The sequence below is a fragment of the Erinaceus europaeus genome, chromosome 8 (genome assembly GCF_950295315.1).
Source record: "Erinaceus europaeus chromosome 8, mEriEur2.1, whole genome shotgun sequence".
Taxonomy (NCBI): domain Eukaryota; kingdom Metazoa; phylum Chordata; class Mammalia; order Eulipotyphla; family Erinaceidae; genus Erinaceus; species Erinaceus europaeus.
This window is the reverse complement of record NC_080169.1, coordinates 53,604,731-53,622,377: the sequence shown is the minus strand read 5'-3', so window position 1 is coordinate 53,622,377 and position 17,647 is coordinate 53,604,731. Positions and strand designations below refer to the sequence as shown.

The 17,647-nt window shown below is 37.8% G+C and overlaps 1 protein-coding gene across 3 annotated transcripts in view; it reads right to left on the bottom strand.

Annotated features, from left to right (window-relative positions):
• The window catches only part of HEPACAM2 (HEPACAM family member 2), a 79,158-nt gene extending 65,959 nt beyond the window's left edge, over positions 1-13,199 (bottom strand). For all 3 annotated transcript variants that reach the window (XM_016187877.2, XM_016187878.2, XM_007522494.3), the window contains exon 1: positions 13,060-13,199. In XM_016187877.2, coding sequence (XP_016043363.1) covers positions 13,060-13,138 — 79 coding nt within the window. In that variant the 5' untranslated portion in view covers positions 13,139-13,199. The remainder of the gene's footprint in view (positions 1-13,059) is intronic.
• Between the last annotated feature and the right edge of the window lie 4,448 nt (positions 13,200-17,647).

Sequence of the window (17,647 nt, the reverse complement as noted above, 5' to 3'; positions counted from 1 at the left end):
AAGGTTATCAATATTAAGAAGAATTGACATGTGGGGGAAGGTTCAGGTCCTGGAACATGTTGGCAGAAGAGGACTTAGTGGAGGTTGTATTGTTATGTGGAAAACTGGGAAATGTTATGCATGTACGGACTATTACATTTTATAGTTGACTGTAAATCATTAATCCCCCAATAAAGAAATTTTAAAAAGAATAGATAATAATTTATTTATAATAATAATTTATAATAATAATTTATATAATAATTTATTTGGAGAAACTGAAAATGTAGCCTACTCACATAATGGGCTGAGTTCTACAATCAGTGAACTTCCTATTTGTTTTCCAGAGTAGAGGTGGGAGCAAAAGTTTCCATGGTTGGGTTTTGGACTAGCTGTTAGTAAAAAGTGAGCTCCTGGGATCCAACGGAAAGCTAAACAACTTAGAAGGTACTAAGAAGAATATCAGAGTCAGGTTAGAGAGAAAAGAGATTTCTAGATGCTTAAGTGAACTGATCACATGGACTGAAAATTAGGTCACAATATAGGAAAAGCAAACTCATGTCAGTCTCCTTGGGTTCTGTGTACATCTGTGATTGACTTGTTTCATTCTCTGAAAGTGGACTCTACGTGCAAATCCATTTAGTAATCTGGTCCCTAATGATAGGGTCACAAATTATTTGCTTTTTTTTGCAGGGATGGGAGGCAAGTGCAAAAATGTTACATCCATAGTTGTTGGTTGTTCAAAGAGTAGATAGGGTTGACATTCCATGCCTGATGTCTCTGGACACAGTCTGAAGTGAAGCATGCTGAGGTGGTACTCATTGCATTGATTACACTGAGATCAGCAGATGCAATATCATTTGGTATGAATTGAGAGAAGCATGTAGGAAAGTGAACCCCACCCTAGAGGTTCCAGGACTGGGGGAAATACAGGCTCTACAGAGGAAGTAGGAGGTTCCTCCTGTCTTAGGGTTTAAGAAGGCAATAGATAGTTATTGCTATAATCACATTATTTGGCAATTGGGTTAACTTTGAAAACTCCCTCTGTTAGGATTTTCTTTATCATACACAACATCACCATAATTTATGTCCTTTGAAATTATTTGTATATAGCTGTGCCACCAGTTGCTTCTGTTTTCCCTGGTTTAAGCTTTTAAGAGAGTCAACATATCAAAGACTCAGCCTATGTTCTATACATTAAAAAGTATGAGACATTCAATCAATTTTTCCCCTCTCATATTAGTGATTTATATGAGTATAAATTAATAGGACTGTACATAAATACCATTCCCACCACCAAAAGATAGTGTTTCATCCCATCCTTTCCCCTACCCCTTCACCCCCCCCCCCCAGTGAAGCCAAACATTCATCCTTACCCTCAACCCATTACTAGAGTAAGACTTTTCCTTTCATAGGATTCCCTAATTCCATTTCAGGTGGTTCACTTCCTAACAAAGTCCCAAAACCTAGATATAGACGAGGTCCCATGAGATAGAGCATATGTTCACAGGTATCCATAAATTGGGACAAAATATATACCTGAAAGCAAAAGTACACAATAGTCTACAGTGAGTCAGTATAAAAGTTCATAATGAAATACTGTCTACTTAGACTTAAATATCCTCCTCACCTACTTCCTATTACATTTCCCTCAGTCACTCCAAAGCTAACCTTATCAAAGCAAGGACTGCAAAAGCTTAGTAAGAGCAAGAGACTGGCATACATTAATGATGATGACTCTTTAGTCACTATCAGGCCACCCCTAAGCTGGGGCCCTAATTGGGAAGTCCTGAGATTCCCAAACAAACTTGATGGGCCTAGATCTCCCTCGAATAAACCCCTCTCCCCATTGTTACCAGTCATCTCTTATAGGAACAACACACTAGACCCCTTTGTGGGCCCCCATAGGACCTTGCCCTCAACTTGGATCAATAGTGGTAAAGAATGTTCCATCCTCTGAAGAGAGGCTGGACAACATACTCTATGCTACACCTGAGGAAGATGGGTCCTGAAATTGGGACAGCTTGGAATGTTCATACTGATGACCACAGAATGTGAGCTCAGATCTACAGGGATGCAGAGGTCACATAGGCTCCTAAGCAGAATATGGGCCCCAGATCAGACCAAATCGATAGGGTTTATAGTCAACAGTATTTATACACGTTTCCCATATCTGGGAGCTACTCTCTTTCCTGATCCAGTTTTCTGGTCCTTTTTCCAGCCATGACATCATCTCCCCAGACAATAACTTGGACCCACCTGCATATCAGATGTCAGGCTCAAAAATAAAAAACTAGTATAGTCATGGGCGCTTTGGAATATAACTAAAATAGCTTACTAGCTAACTACAAAACTGAGACCACTCAACTCTTCATCTGAACCATTCCAGCCTTTAGGTTCATGACTAGTCAACAATTTATTTGGCTCTATATGTTAACTCTCTTTTCAGCCACCAGGTTCCAGATGCTAACATGACGCCAAACAGACTTCCCTGAACAGACAATCTTACCAATGTGTCCTGGAGCTCTGCTTCCCCAGAGCCCCACCCCACTAGGGAAAGAGAGACAGGCTGGGAGTATGAATTGACCTGTCAACACCCATGTTCAGCTGGGAAGCAATTACAGAAGCCAGAACTTCCACCTTCTGCACCCCATAATGAGCCTGGGTTCATACTCCCAGAGAGATAAAGAATAGGGAAGCCATCAGGGGAGGGGACAGGATACAGAGTTCTGGTGGTGGGAACTGTGTGGAGTTGTATCCCTCTTATCCTATAGTTTTGTCAGTATTTCATTTCTGTAAATAAAAATAAATATATAAATAAGAAAGAGTAGATAAAGTGGATTACTGATATGGAATAGTAGGGTTTTTTGTTTTGTTTTGTTTTTTTTAATTGTTTGTTTTGGCTCTAGGGTTATTGCTGGGGGTGGGTGCCTGCACTTGTACAAATCCACTGCTCCTGACAGCCTTTTTTTTTTTTTCTATTTTGTTGTTGTTATTGTTGTTGGATAGGAAAGAGAGAAATCGAGAGAGTAAGGGAAGACAGAAAGGGAGAGAGAAAGATGGTCACCTGCAGACCTGCTTCACAGCTTATGAAATGACCTCCCTGAAGGTGGGGAACCAGGATTCTTACTGGGGTCCTTGAGTTTCCGGCCATGCGCACTAAACCCAGTGAGCTACTGCCCAGCCCCTTGGAATGGAAGTTTCTCTCAGAGGAAAGGAAGTAAGATGAGAGAAACTAGTAATGTCTAACTTAGGCAAAACCGAGGTTAACAAAAGTAAGTGAAACTACTTAAGTCACTGATTTAGAAAGACATTAGACATTTGACTGGGAAACTGAACAGGAAAATATCGTTTTTAGTATATGTTTTTAAATTTAATTTAATTTAATTTCCCTTTTGTTGCCCTTGTTTATTGTTGTTGTAGTTATTATTGTTGTTGTCATTGTTAGATAGGACAGAGAGAAATGGAGGAGGGGAAGACAGAGAGGGGGAGAGAAAGACAGACACCTGCAGACTTGCTTCACCACCTGTGAAGCAACTCCCCTGCAGGTGGGGAGCTAGGGGCTTGAACTGGGATCCTTACTCTGGTCCTTGTGCTTCGCTCCACATGTGCTTAACCTGCTGCGCTACCGCCCAACTCCCTGTATATGTTTTATGTACACAAAACATAATTTTATGCCTTCATATGCATTCACTGAAATTGGTCATTGAGAGCATCTGACAAGTACTTGGTAAGCAGTAAATATAAACTCCTTTTTAGTACTTATTTCACAAACAAGATATGTTAAGTGTAATTTCAATATATTAAGGCTGCTGCTATTTCCATTTTTACTTGAATGGATATGAAAATATTTATGAAGCTTTTGTGGTTCATTCTTGATTGTGGACTCCTTTCTTGTGTTCCTACCACAACATATAGTAATAAATCCATCACTTGGAGGTATCACTTGTTTTGAAATAAAAGAGTTAAGGGACCTAGTGGCTCAAATTGCTGAGAGAATCCTGTAATTGAAACACTAATAAACTTAAAAATCCACAGAGATGGAAGGTCCTAGCAAAGGACAAGGAGCTGGACTAAAACCCATGTAAGTGATTATAGAAAAGTCACTATCATTCTTTGGGCCTTACTTTTCTCATGTATAGAAAAGATGAGATCTGAAAACTGGGAAATGTTATGCATGTACAAACAATTGTATTTATTGTCGAGTGTAAAACATTAATTCCCCAATAAAGAAATTAAAAAAAAAAAAGATGAGATCTAAAGTGCCCCTATTAAGTTTGCGTTCTTGACAGCTTGAGGTGCTTTTCTTGTGGCAGTTGTTACCCTACTTGAAGGTGAAGGACCCATATTTAATAGAAGGAGAGCCCAAAGAATTTTGAAGTATTGTGTCTAAGGTTTTATTAAGTTGTTAATTCCTGGAATTAACTGAATCAGACCACCACTCTAGTGCATGGGATGCTGGGGATCGAATTCAGGATCTCATGCTTCAAAGTTTAATGCTATATCCATGCCATCACCTCCCAGGTTACAATATATGGATATGTTTTCTTTTTCTTATAGAGACAGAGAAACAGAAAGAATGGTTGGGGAGATAGAGGGAAAGTAAGACACCTTCAATACTTCTCTATCCGTGAGAAGCTTCTCCCTAAAGCTGGGAATTGGGAACTTGAACTTGGATCCTCACACTTGGTAGTATATGCACTCTACAGGGTGGGTCACTGCTTGCCCCCCTGGATATCTTCTAATGAAATAAATGTGTGTATGTTACCAAGAAATCAAGAAGGATGAAGGAAACATCCACATTACTGCCTTGAGAATACTCTTTAAGAAGTTGCATGGTTGCTAACATAAAAGTCAGTAGCTGCCTCTCACAGTGAATAGACGGATTACTAACTTAGCCGCCCATTAAATACAGTCCACCGCTCAATCTAGATACAACAGTGGCATAGAAACAAATAGCCGAGATTTAACTCTGTTCAATCTGGACTTGTTGTTTGAGGAAGTCATTGCAGGAATCCTCATTTATTTTTTTTTAAAGGGGAAGAACTTTTTTGTTGTTGTTGTAGTTGTTATTTAATTCCTCTTTTTGGTAGTTGTGGTTAGAAAAAAGAGAGATTTTACAACACTCTGAAGGTGGAGGTAGTTGGAAGGCACTTTTATTACTATGAAGAACTTGCATGGTTAGAATAGAAATGTTGGTGGTTTGAGATGTTGAATCAAAATGTTGAATCTTAAATAAGGAAAGATTCACTGAGTCTGTGACTAAAGTTATGGGAAGTAAATGTTATCTGATCAAATATTAAATACAATACAAATATTGCAGCCCAGGGAATAATGAAACTTTTAGTAGAAAGTAATATTTTATATGGTACTTATAATAATATCTAGGGAGAGTGAACTATTCTTTCCTACTATCTTAGACACTGTATCACATAATAACTTACAGAATATAGTAGTTAATGATGTAGTTAATACCTCAGAATGCTTGTCATATCAAAAATATGATCGATTATTTGATTTTTTTAAAAACGTCTGCTTTTCTAAACATATATATGATAGTGAGAGATACCACCGCTATTACAACAGCTATTTGCTTAGATCGCCAATGCCATTTTGTTTATGTATTTATTTATTTATTTATTTTTCCTTGTGTTGCCCTTGTTGTTTTATTGTTGTTGTTTAGATGTTGTTCATTGTTGGATAGGAAAAAGAGAAGTGGAGAGAGGAGGGGAAGACAGAGGGGGGAAGAAAGACAGACATCTGCAGATCTGCTTCACCGCTTGTGAAGCCACTCCCCTTCAGGTGGGAAGCCAGGGGCTAGAAGAGGATCCTTAGGCCAGTCCTTGCGCTTTGCACCATGTGTGCTTAACCTGCTGTGCTGCCACCCGACTTCCGCCAATGCCATTTTGATCAGATAAATTAAAGGTAGCATTCGTTGGGGAAACTGACGATCCTTCCTAGCCGACTGAATCCACATGGATCCCAGTCACTTTCAAAGCCAGCAACAAGCAGCTCCTGACAGCTTTCAACCTGACGCTGTTGACTGGCTACGGAAGAAGGGCAAACGCTAGAAGAAGAAAGGTAGCATGCTATAAGAATGTTAGCAAAAAATGAAATTTTCTCTATACAGTATCGCATCTCAGCCACCTAAAAATCCTTTCATATTGCAGGAGACACATGAACCTATTGATATGATGTGATTCTTTTTATTTAGTTATTGTTATAGTTATTATTGTTATTGATGTCGTCATTGTTGGATAGGACTGAGAGAAATCGAGAAAGGAGGGAAGACGTGGCGGGGGCGGGGGGAGGAGAAAGATAGATACCTGCAGATCTGCTTCACAACTTGTGAAGCGACTCCCCTGCAGCTGGGCAGCTGGGGGCTCCAACCCCGACCTTATTCCTGTCCTTCTGCTTTGCGCCACCTGCGCTTAACACGCTGCGCTACCGTCTGACTCCCTTATGTAATTCTTATATGTGGTGAACTCAAGGAGAAAAAGCATATAATTGAATGATTCCACTACATTTTAGGAACACATACTTTGTTACCACTGCTATATTACTCGCTGTAGATGTGGTGAATCCACGCTGTCAAAACAGTAGTTTTAGTAACTTAGCTTAATTTTGAGAGTTTTTCAAGGGCACTTTCCTAGTTTTAAAATAAAATCTAAGGACTAAAATTCATGACTTTAGTGAATCGGAGCTCCAGGACACATTGGTGGGGTCGTCTGTCCAGGGAAGTCTAGTTGGCATCTGGAACCTTGTTGGAACTGGATTGGTTCAATGACTTCCTTGACAAAGCCAGATGAACTGCTAGTGTTATTGAGACAGGGAAATCTCTCTGATACCAGTATGCTGTGAGCCTTTGTGTCATTTAGTGTCTCTTCATGAAGAACCAGAAGAGCAAGTTGCCTCAGTTCCTCCTAGAAAGGAAAGAGCTCTGCTTTAGCATCTGGTGCCACCTTTTCATTTCTTGAATCCTTGGGAATCTCCCACTGTCTCAAGGGCCCTTCTTTACTCTGGCACTTACTTACTTCTTTACTACTTTACTTTTTGACCTGGTGTGAGTTAAGTATCTAGCCATTTGTAGAAGGCATTCGGGCTGCTTAATCTTGCTTTAATTCATCCTGTCTTTATCACACCTATTTACTAATGATTATATTATATTTATCTTTAAAAGCTGCCACATATCCTTTTTTTTATTAAATTTTTTATTTAAGAAAGGATTAATGAACAAAAACATAAGGTAGGAGGGGTACAACTCCGCACAATTCCCACCACCCAATCTCCATAACCCACCCCCTCCCATGATAGCTTTCCCATTCTCTAGCCCTCTGGGAGCATGGACCCAGGGTCGTTGAGGGTTCCAGAACCCTGCCCCACTAAAGAAAGAGAGAGGCAGACTGGGAGTATGGATCGACCAGTCAATGCCCATGTTCAGCGGGGAAGCAATTACAGAAGCCAGACCTTCCACCTTCTGCATCCTACAATGACCTTGGGTCCATACTCCCAGAGGGTTAATGAATAGGAAAGCTATCAATAGAGGGGGTGGGATACAGAGATCTGGTGGTGGGAACTGTGTGGAGTTGTACCCCTCTTATCCTATGATTTTGTCATTTTTTTCTTTTTATAAAAATAAATAAACAAATGAATGAATGAAAAATAAAAAAATAAAATAAAATTCATGACTTTAAAAAGTCAACCTCTGTCTGGACAAATAAACCTTAAGAAAACAAATGATATGAAATTTTATGACAGTTCAATTTCATTTTAATAATCCAGATGATTAGATTTAAACAAATGTTCAAAGTAATTAGATTCACTAGCACTTTAAACACAAAATCCAGACTCTTCAAAAAAAAAAAGCCACTATCATTTCTTCATGCAAATAGCAAAACAGAAGAAAAAGCAATATGAAAATTAATCCCTTTCACAAAAACAGCAAAAACAATTAGGTATTTAGGAATAAATTCAACATAGAAGGTGAAAGACATGTAAACAAAAATTATTAATCACTACTGAAGGAAATAAAAAGGGACACAAAGCTCCAAAGTTCCAGGTTCAATCCCCTGCACCACTATAAACCAGAGCTAAGCAATGGTAAGGTAAAAAAAAAAAAAATTAGATTAACAAGAAAAGGACACAAAGAAATGGAAGGATAGCCCATGTTCGTAATTTCGGAGAATTAACATTGTTAAAATGACAATCCTTTCCATAGCCATATTCAGGTGTAGTGCAATACTTATACAAGGTCCCACCAAATTTGTTCAGAGGAACAGAACAAAATCCACAAAAGTTTATCTGGAATGAGAAAAGCAGTCCAGAGGGAAAAGAACAAGAATAGAGGCATTTTGGCCTCAAATTAGATTACAGGGCTGTTATAATCAAAACTGCCTGGTAATGGAACAAAAATAAACACACAGACCAGTGAGATAGAATTGAGAGCCACAAAACAAGTTTTTATACCTTCAGTTATCTGTTGACAGGGGATCCCCAAAATATTAAATGGAGAAAGGAGAGTCATTTTAACAAATGGTGTGGAGAAAATTGGGTTAAAACATGGGATGAATGAAACTGAACCACATTTCAATGTATACAAAATCAACTCCAAATGGATCAAATACTTAGACAGAAACCATCAGATACAGAGAAGAAAACATTGTTAGAACATTCCACAATGTTTGTTTCAGAAACATCTTTGAAGAATCAAAGACAAAGAATCAAAAAACAAAAATTAACTAGTAGAACGACATCAAACTAAAACACTTCAGCACAGCCAAAGGAACTACCACCCAAACAGAAAGACACCCTACTGAGTTGGAGATGAGATTTACATGGCATATATTAGACAGAGATCTAATAACCAAAATATATAGAAACCTCACAAAAGTCAGCAACAACAACAACAACAGAAAATAAACCAAACAACCCCATTAAAAAATAGAGAGAGGATATATATAGAATAAACATACCCATCCAAAGAGATCTATGTATACCTATGTTCATAGAAGTACAATTTTGTTTGTTTGTTTGTTTTTGCCTCCAGGGTTATTGCTGGGGCTCAGCACCTGCACCATAAATCCACTGCTCCTGGAGGCCACCCCCCCCTTTTGTTGCCCTTGTTTTTGTAGCCTTGTTGTGGTTATTATTGTTGTTGTTGATGTTGATGTCATTCGTTGTTGGATAGGACAGAGAGAAACGAGAGAGGAGGGGAAGACGGGGGAGGGGGGGTGAAAGACACCTGTAGACTTGCTTCACCACTTGTGAAGCGACTCCCCTGCAGGTGGGGAGCCGGGGGCTCTAACCGGGATCCTTACGCGGGTCGCTGAGCTTTGCGCCCCATGGGCTTAACCTGCTGCACTACCGCCAGTCCCCAGCAGTACAATTTTAATAGCCCAAACTTGGAAGCAACACAGGTGTCCAACAACAGATGAATGGCTAGGAAAGTTGTGGTATATATGCACAGTGGAATAGTACTCAGTTGTTAAGGATAATGAAGTCACCTGAACCCATCTTGGATAGAGTTTGGAGGAATCGTGCTGTGTAAGATAAGTCAAAAAGAGAAGGATGAATATGTGATGATCTCATGTCTAGACAGAACTTGTGTAACAAGGATAGAAAAGGAAAATACAAAATAAAACTTGGACTGGAATTGATGTATTGCACCAAGGCACTCTGGGGAAGGATAGCAGCATGGGGCTTGGGAAGGGGAGGTGCTGTAGTGTCCTTGGTGCATGATGGTGGAAAAGGACTTAAGGTACAGGTGAGAGAGTTTCTGCAGACATCTATCACAGTGAAAAGAAAAATTTTACTTATGTGACAATAAAAGTACTATAAAACATTAGTCCCTCAATAAAATAATAAAAAAAGAAAAGTGAAGATATTCAGAGGACCAACAGATACATGGAAAAAAATGTTCAAAATCACCGATGATCAGAGAAACGCAAGTAAAGACAACCGTGAGATACCACTTTGCACCGGTGAGAATGGCTTACATCAGAAATGTCAGAAATGCCAAATTTTGGCAAGGATGTGGGGAAAAGAAACACATCTACACTGTTGGTGGGAGTGCAGATTGGTTTAGCTCCTGTAGTGTAAAATTTGGAGGTTCCTCAGAACATTATAAATGGCACAGTTCTATGTCCTAACAATTTATCTCCTAGGGATCTATCCAAAAACACCTGTCCAAGTAACCTATGTTCATAGCAGCACAGCTTCTGCACTCCAAAAAGAATTCGATCCATATTCCCATGAGAGGTAGATGATAGGGGAAAATAACCAGAGAGCTCTGAATCTCAGTTCCACCAGGGCATGAAGTATTTGTCACCAGGAACCTTGTTTCTTTTTCTTTATTTTTTAAAAAAAAATATTTTAAATTATCTTTATTTATTTATTGAATACAGACAGCCAGAAATCAAGAGGGAAGGGGGGGTATACAGGAAGCGAGAAAGAGAGACACCTGTAGCATTGCTTTACCACTCATGAAGCTTTTCCCCTGCAGGTGGGGACCAGGGACTTGAACCTGGATCCTTCCGCATTATAATGTGTACTCAACCAGGAAACTTGTTTCTATACTATCACTGAAAAGGAAGCAAGCCTTAAAAACATGAGAGGAAGCCAGGTACTGTTTCTTTTATCTGAAAAAGAAGAGGAAAAAAGGAGAACACTTAGATAGGTATAGAAATAGAAATAGGTATAGAAAGGAAGTAAAAGCAGGACTGTAGGGAAAAAAAGGGCAAAAAATATAGATATTGATGTAGATATATAATTATAAAATCAGCTCATATCTTTGACCTTGCAAGAACTACTGCAGTTTCCAATGAAGGAGAATGGGGACAAAGAACTCTGGTGGCAGAAATGGCATGGGATTATAGCCCTATTATCTTAAAAAATTAACATTAAATCAGTAATAAAAATGAGAAAAAAATCAGGCCTGGAATAGTAGAATGCATGGGATGGACACACACACACACACAATCTGACAAAAATTATAGCAATGAACTATCTCCCCTCTAGAGGCTCTCTTAAATTGTATAATAGTATTGTAAAGGAGTGTTCAGCTTTAATGGACAGTTGAAATCAAACTGTAAAATTTATCTGTATCCAGCAACAAAAAACTTCCTTGACGAGTTTCACAGTATTGAATACAAACATTAGGCTTCACAAAGTGACCTCTAGTTATAGCTTAAAATAGTTGGCATTTACTTCCCCATTATCGTGCACAATATTAGCAAATATAACACAACTATTGTTGACTAAAAATAAACTCTTGCATCATTTGAGAAAATAGAAATTATGAAGTTGAATAGACATGTATTTTTGAGCTCCACACTCATTCTTTTCAGAAAACAAAAACAATATTTAAAAAAACTTTTCACATTATTTATGGTCTGTAAAACAGGTTACTAAGGGAGAAAAGTGCATTTGCATAAGAAAGTCAAATAATAACTGCTCTAACTACATGATTATAACATTTCACAAAAGTATATTTTATCTTACCTGAGTTCTTCAAATTAATTCTTTCTAACTTCTTCATAAAGTCAATTAGCAAATCATAAAAGTATTAATTATGAAGTGACAGCAGTTCTCTTGTTATAAAATTTTAAATAAATGGGGTACTGACATATAGAATACTTTTGAATTTCATTAAAATCCACAAATAAAAAGTCAACAATAATAACCATTTAATTTTTATAAAATTTCAAAAGCTGAAAACCTGTCTGTGATTGTATTTAACAACACAGAGATTGGAACAATCACCACTAAGAGAAACTCAAGCATTTAACAAACTGTTTACAGACTGGACATTTCAAATATGTATGACATAATCAAAATTAGATATACATTTGAATACCAATCACATTTGTAATAAAACTATAACAAAGTTTCCACGAAAACAAGTTTCTAAACCACTGATGAAGGCTAAAACTAAGATTGCCTATTGGACTAGGGAAATAGCATAGTGGTTATGCAAAAAGACTTTCATGCCTGAGGCACCAAAAGTTCCATCCAGGTTCAGTCCCCAGCATCACCATAAGCTAGAACTTGAACAGGAGAAATAACAACAACAAAAACAACAACAATACCTTATGTGGGAGGTAGGTAGCATAATGATTATGCAAAGAGATTCTCATGCCTGAGGCTCCAAAGTCCCAGGTTCAATCTCCCGCACCACTGTAAGCCAGAGCTGATCATTGCTCTGGTGAGAATAATAATAATAGTAATAGTAATAATAATAATATAAATAGATAAAATTGCCTATCTACCTAAATTCTTAAAACTTAAGGAAAAGGGGTCAGGAGATAGTAAGTTGGTTACTCAAACCAAAAGCAACCTAAAAAAACCCTTATTTAGTCAGTTATAATCAAAACACAAAAGCTAGTATGATTTAAAAACTTTTAAAATGATGATGAATAGTAGGAATGTTGGAGAAAAACTACTTCTGAATGTAAGGAAAAGGAAGACAAGAATGAAAAAACATTGAGAGAAAACTGTTTAATTGGACAAGTCATTGGAAAAGAGAAAATCTGCAGACATTTTATAGAAATAATACTTTAAAATATATTTCTCCCTACTTTGTATAAAATATTTTTGTAAGATTGGAAACTCACAGTTTTCCATATTTCATAAGATAGGTAATTTAAAATAAAGATAAGCTAGTAGTTTTCAGCAGTGTCTTTTAATTAATACAATAGCAAAACATTTTTATAAATTATTTCCCACTTAACCATAAGTGGTCACAAATTCAGTGCCTATGCAATATTTAGTGAAAGAAAAATACGTTAAAGGCTATTGAACCTATATGTAAACTCTGTAAAAAGAAGAGACTCATTAGCTATTTAGAATGTGTTAACTTTTTAATGAATTCCTAAGAATAAATATTGCTCTATGAAAACAACAACCATTTATTGAAACTTATTTCTCCTACATGTTCTTGCCTCTCTGCTGGAAGAAAGTGTGTTATTGTTTAAAAGGTCCAGAGCGTCATTTATCTGAGTGAATCTACAGTGTAGAGCAAATATTTACCTTATGCCTACAATTAAAAAAAATATCTAGAGCAAAACTCATACAGTACGTTACCTAAGAGAAGGAGGTATAGTTTGCAACGAAAGACCCCAACTGTGCTGCTGAAGGGCTCCATGAAGGCATCCTGTCCCATGCATGCAGTGCTCTATTCTTGGTGGTAACTTGGTTCATGGACCAGCAGCTGCTGGTTTATTTGCTAGGGAAATTAGCAATGAGGCAACAGACCCTATCCTGCCTTTTGCTTCTGTGATTTGAATACAGAATGAATGTGTATACAAAAGACACAGGACTGGGAACACCTGTTATAGGCGCAGTATGAATACAGGCATATGACTTTCAGAACAGCTTCTTAGTCATTGTCAGTAATTGACAGTATATTTCATGAATTATTCTTAATTATTAGTTATCATATGAAGGAAAGCATCCTTTTGGATGATTACTGAAAAGTAATATGCTGTATGTATGAAAGCATAGAATGTTATTTTCTTAAAAACAAAAGTGCTGGTTCTCTACCATGGAAAACTGTATCATAGTTTCAAAATTATACTTTTTCTAGAAAAAACTAAAGAGTTACATAACCTAATAGATGACCATAAGTAATCATAAAATATCCAAATAGCATGTAAGATTCCTACCAAAGAATCAAAACAGAGCACCTGGATGCCTTTAAAACATTTTTTTTCGATGTCACTTTTCTACTACAAATGTTTGCTATGGTTTTATTGAATCTATGGATCCACAATACTTCTAAAAGTGAACCATCTGTATGTTTCCTAGTGAGGCTGAATCATGAACCGTGACTAATTATAATGACAATCCTGTGCCAACAAGATAATATCTCAGGCTACATTTTTACAGCTGAAGCAGAGAAGTGAACCAGTGGCTCAAAGGTCTTGCTTTCATTGGTGCTTGGGCTATTCCTTTTCAGCCTGACCTTGACACTATTGTGACAGCAGGCAGCCCGGGCACTTCTGTTAAGTTTAAGTTCCCTGTAAGAAGGTTCTAGTTCAATCTTCCATTATAAACAGTAAATAAAAAAATTGCATTAAACCAAGCAAGCAAAGGTCTTTGCAGAAATAATTGTTAATAGTAAAGAGTCAGTGGAGAAGCATAAAGATGAGAGGAAAGCATACCTCTCAAGTATAAAGCTTAAAAAAAAAGAATGATGATTGTTTTGGAATCCAAACTTAAAAACACTTTTCTCACTATGGCTTCCAACTTGTCCAGATATGGTTCTACAGGCAAAGAAAGTGACCGAGAGAAGGAAAAACTGAAGTTTCTTCAGAGGTCACTTGCTGATCCTTTCATGCATCAGAAATATATTAAGCCCCACCCCTCTTCACAGGGGTCATTTGTAAGCCACAACTTTCTCTGTGCTGTCTCTACATCTTGTCCTTATACCTATTAGAGAACTTATCTCATTAACCTTACTTAATTTTATTGAATGTTTACTTTCCCTCTGGGCTCAATATTGAGACAGCGTCTACTCATTTATGGATCCCTACTACCTAGCATAGTATTTAACTACAATCTTCGTTAAGTCATTCTCCTAGAATAAACTCTAAATGCTTCCTGGCCCACACCATCTCATTCTTAGTTGGTGCTCAAGAACATATACATTTTAATATGGGTTGCACAAAACACAGTAAATAAACATTGATTCCCCCAATAAAGAAGTAAAAAAAAAATAACACAGTAAATAAGATGCAACTTCTACAGATAACATATGGAGTTTCCCTCACATTTTTAAAATCATTATTAATCTCCAATGCCTTTTAATACATACTTTTTCCTACATTATTCAAATTCACTATTAGCTTATGATGAAATTTGCTGGTTCCTAGGGGAAGTTGAGAGAAGTGAAAAGACAATGGGAGACTAAGTGATAGCTCACCCAGCAAAAAGTACACTTTACCATACACAGGGATGCTGTTACAACCTTCCATCACCACATGATAGGAACATGCCAATGGGAAACTTCACAAACAGTGGAGTGCTACTGGGTGGTTCCTCTTCACCTCTATCTAGAAGACAGAGAGAGAGAGAGAGAGAGAGAGAGAGAGAGAAGGGGAGGGGAGGGGAGGGGAGGGAAGGGGAGAGGAGGGAACAGAAGGGGAGGGAAGGGAAGGGGAGAGGAAGGGAGGGGAGGGGAGAGAGAGAGAGAGAAAGAGAGTGAGAGAGAAAAAAGAAGAAGAAGAAGAAAGAAGAAAGAAGGAAGAAGAAGAAGAAGAAGAAGAAGAAGAAGAAGAAGAAGAAGAAGAAGGAGAAAGGAAAAGAGGCGCTAGGATCCAATCATGAAGCCCCATCAAGGGTGGTGGTTGTAGTGGTGGAGGGACAATATTTTGACACCAAGGCTACTGCTAGGGCTAGGTGCCTACACAATGACTCCTCCACTCTGTCCACCCCCCACACCTCTCTTTTCCTTTCTTTCATAGAGACAAAAAGAGATTTAGAGGGAGGGTGCATAGAGGAGGAGAGAGGAATGAGAGACACTTGTAGCACTACTTCACTGCTCCAGAGATAAGTGTCCCCTTGCAGGTGGAGACTGGGGACTTACATTTGAGGCCTTGTACATAGTAATTTCTGTTTTTTTTTTTTTAAAGATAGTACATAGTAATTTCTGGGTTTTTAAAACAAGATCAAGTAAGTCTAAATACTTTATTTTTAATATTTATTTATTCCCTTTTGTTGCCCTTGTTTTTTTATTGTTGTAGTTATTATTGTTGTTGTTACTGATGTCGTTATTGCTGGCTAGGACAGAGAGAAATGGAGAGAGGGGGAGAGAAGACACCTGCAGACCTGCTTTATCGATTGTGAAGCAACTCCCCTGCAGGTGGGGAGCCACGGGCTAGAACAGGGATCCTTATGATGGTTCTTGCGCTTCGCACTACGTGTGTTTAACCCGCTGCGCTATTGCCCAACTCTGTTATTTATTTATTTATAATTAATTTTAAATTTTAATTTATTTTTTATTATTGGACAGAGACAGAAAGAAATTGTGAGGGGAGAGGGAGATAGAGAAGGAGAGAGACAGAGAGACACTTGCTGCCCTACTTCACTACTCGTGAAGTTGTCCCGCTGCAGGTGGGGGACCAGGGGCTTGAACCCAAGTCCTTATGCACTGTAATGTGTGCACTTAACCAGCTGTGCCATCATCTGGCCCCTATTTATTTATTTTTGATGAGTGAGTGATTCAGAGAAAAGATATAGAGACAGAGAGGGACCAAGCACAGCTCAGCTCTTATGGTGGTGTTGAGCATTGAACTTGGGATTTCAGAGCCTCAGGCATGAAAGTCATTTTGCATAACCATTATGGGGTCTCCCAGCATTAAAGGTCTAGTTTTAATTCTGAGATTTTTCTTTTGTTATATTTTAAAATACCTTTATTTTTTTATTAGAATAAAGTATTGTGACGTGAATAAATAAAATGCTGAGATAAATCATACTAATGATCTTTTCATCACCCAGGTACACATTAAGAAAGGACATATGCTTTGGTTGTGGGTGTGGTGTGGAATTATACATTGTAATTTTACAATCTTGTAAGATACTTTTAATAGCAAATAATAAACACACACACACACACACACACACACACACACACACAGGACTTCTGAATGGTATATCTTGGTAAAGTGCTAGAAGGCATAACCTTGACAAAGTGCCCTCTAGTGGACGGTGGTAGGCATAAAATCTTTTTTGGAAACCAATTATATTTACACGGAGAAACATGCAGGTCACGTAAAAAATACAACCTACTGTTGTCATTTTTACACAATTATTGAAAAACTGTTTAAACTATACTAATATTACAAGAAATTTTCCACTATTAGTATTTCCTATCTCATCTGTAACTGTAGGGGCAATTCTACCCTACCAATTCTACTACTGTTTAGGAGCCTTATTGTTTATTGATCTTAATTATACACATTTAGGCATTTAAAATAAAAAAGCCCAATATTAATAAATATTCATCCACAGTGACTGAATTTCAAGTAATTAAAGGGTCTCTGAGGTGGTGTGTGTGTATGATGCGTGGGGGGGGTGTCATAAGGAATTTTTTTTTTAGGGGGATCTAAAGCCACACTGTAGTTTATTGACTAGTTTGCTTAAATTGTAGACAAGGTTGTTTTAATATATAAAGTTAACAGTCTTCTACGGACATTTGTAACACCCACAATCTTTATTTACTGTTAGCACGTAAGTGTTTTGCAATGGTAGAAATAATTGTAAAGCAAAGACGGTGAATTACCAGGGTCAACTTGGAGACTAAGAACAAAACAGAGAAAGCACTCTTTTATGTTGTAATGAGGTAGATCACAGGATAAATTGTAGTTTCTAGGGAAGATTTGGCTACTACAGAAATTATCACAATCATCTATGGCTGTGCTAGTGCGCATTCATGTGTGTGTGTGTGTGTGTGTGTGTGTGTGTGTGTTTGCTAAGCTCTCAGCACACTTTTTCAGATAGAATGAGAGAAACAGAGACAGATAGAGGAACCATAGCACAAAGACTTTCCCTAGTGTGAAAGGGGGCCGGCTAGAACCAGGACCAAAGTATGGCAAAGCAGGCCCACTTTCAGATGAGTCATCTTGCTGATATTCATTCTTATATAAATATACAGTGGGGCCTCCCAGAAACC